At 42.0% G+C, this 2,416-nt stretch overlaps 1 protein-coding gene across 1 annotated transcript; it reads left to right on the top strand.

The window, feature by feature from the left end:
• The first annotated feature begins 662 nt into the window (after positions 1–662).
• LOC131513399 (putative olfactory receptor 2B8) lies at positions 663–1,601 on the top strand. Its single transcript, XM_058732585.1, has one exon. The coding sequence runs from the start codon at positions 663–665 to the stop codon at positions 1,599–1,601; it is 939 nt and encodes a 312-aa protein (XP_058588568.1).
• Positions 1,602–2,416: the final 815 nt, after the last annotated feature.

Raw genomic sequence — 2,416 nt, forward strand, 5'->3', positions numbered from 1 at the left:
GAGCGTCTCACGTTGGGGGCATAAATATTCACAATCATTGTGTCTTCATGATGCATAGACCCCTTAATTATGATATAATGCCCTTCTTTCATCCCTTGTGACAGTCTTTCTTTTAAAATCTAGTTTGTCTGATACAAGTATGGCTACTCCAGCTTTCTTTTGACATCTATTAGCATGATAGATGGTTCTCCATCCCCTTGCTTTCAATGCGTAGGTGTCTTTGGGTGTAAAATGAGTCTTTGTAAGCAGCATATTGATGGGACATGTTTTCTTATCCATTCTAATACCCTATGTCTTTTCATTGGAGAATTCACTCCATTTACATTTAGTGAGATGTATGTACATTTTACAGTTAGTAACCACAGACTGAAAGACCGTATTTCCTATGACTGAGCTAAAAACAGGTCCATTATTTTACTTTTTTAATCTAAAAACCCAATGATTTACTTTTTGTGACAATGTGGAACTAAATTCATAAAACTATGGCAATTTCATGGGTGCATCATTTATTCAAATAGTTTTCATAAAATACCATGGCTATGTCTTTTCATATGATCAATCCACCAACCACATATTGTATTTGGCGCTTTTTTTTTTTTTTGAGATTTATTGTATAAATTGCTAAATGCTTGGTCTTGACAGGAAACACATAGTAAGAAAAGATGGACCCGAAAAATGGAAGTTCTTTCACTGGCTTTATCCTGCTGGGTTTCTCTGACCGGCCTCAGCTGGAGCGAGTCCTCTTTGTGGTTCTTCTGATCTTCTATATGCTCACCCTGCTGGGAAACACGAGCATCATTGCATTGTCCCGCCTGGACCCACACCTGCAGACTCCCATGTACTTTTTCCTGTCCAACCTAAGCTTTCTGGACCTGTGTTACACGACCAGCACTGTTCCTCAGCTGCTGGTCCATCTCAGGGGACCAGACAAGTCTATCTCCTTTGCTGCCTGTGTAGCTCAGCTGTTCATCGCTCTAGGGTTGGGATCCACAGAATGCATTCTGTTAGGGGTGATGGCATTTGACCGCTACGCAGCCATCTGCAGGCCCCTGCACTACACAGTGATCATGCACCCCCGTCTCTGTGCCCTGATGGGTTCTGCATCATGGTTCATTGGCTTTGCCAACTCCTCATTGCAGTCGGTGCTCATCTTTCTTGTACCACTTTGTGGGAGAAATAAAATAGACCACTTCTTTTGTGATGTCGCCCCACTGCTCAAGCTTGCCTGTGTTGACACCACTGGGAATGAGAATGAGATCTTCTTTGCCAGTGTGATCATTCTCCTCATACCTGTGGCATTAATCACATTCTCCTATGGTCGGATAGTCAGGGCAGTGTTAAGAATAAAGTCAGCCACAGGGCAGAGGAAAGCTTTTGGGACATGTGGGTCCCACCTCACGGTGGTCTCCCTGTTCTATGGCTCGGCCATCTATGCTTACGTCCAGCCCAGCAATAACTACTCCCAGGATCAGGGCAAGTTCATTTCTCTCTTCTACACCATCGTCACCCCCATGGCCAACCCCTTCATATATACCCTGCGGAACAAGGATGTGATGGGAGCAATGAGGAAGGTGTTGTGTAGGGGCTATGACTCCAGATGACTGGGGGGAAGACCCTTTCATGGAAGACTTTGAATGCCAGAATCTTTAAGATTTCTGTGTCCTCAACATTTCCCCTGACAACTCTGAAGGGAGCTTCCTTAATTCATTCTTTCATGCAAGTGAGTGTTCAAACTCTAAGTTCATGGATGCATTGCAGCCTCCAGAGATGCTGAGTTAGTGTTCGTAAACCATCTGCACCATATTAATATTGCAAAAAGTTTCACAGGATTTTCTCATTTCACCCCCTTTTAGAGAACACTATTCCATTGCTAATTGCAAAGGACGGTTACAAGACACCATAATACATAGCAAAATAAGAATAAAAACCACTAGAACACTGTAATAAATATTAACACTGTAACATTTTCACACAAAACCTGGAGGCTATTGCTGATTCTCTCAAGTAGCTCACGGCTCTATGACAATGGCTGTAGCCTGACTGGATCACAACTTGTTCCTAGAAGTAGGAGGGCAAATGTAGGAAAAACAAACTTTAGCTCGGACAAAGTTGCTAACATCCATCCTGGTAAAGCTGTTCAGATATCAGGCCATGGTATCATGTTGCCATTGTGATACTGCTTTCATTTTGAAACACACTTCTTTGTTTTTCAAAAAATGTTTTTCTTTAAAATTCATTTTTATTAGTTTAGTGTTTAATTAAATTTTTATGGTCATTCCAGTAGTGTTAACCTACAGTTTTATATTCTTTCCGGTGTACAATACAGTGATTCCACATTTCCATCATCATATGTACTCTGTTTAATCTCCATCACCTTTTTAACCCATCCCCCCAGGCCCTCCCCTGTGGCACCATT

Source organism: Neofelis nebulosa, chromosome 6 (assembly GCF_028018385.1).
Source record: "Neofelis nebulosa isolate mNeoNeb1 chromosome 6, mNeoNeb1.pri, whole genome shotgun sequence".
Lineage (NCBI taxonomy): Eukaryota > Metazoa > Chordata > Mammalia > Carnivora > Felidae > Neofelis > Neofelis nebulosa.

What these genes read in the sequence shown, in the direction of transcription:
- LOC131513399 (XM_058732585.1), top strand. Translation starts at nt 663, where the DNA reads ATGGACCCGAAAAATGGAAGTTCTTTCACTGGCTTTATCCTGCTGGGT.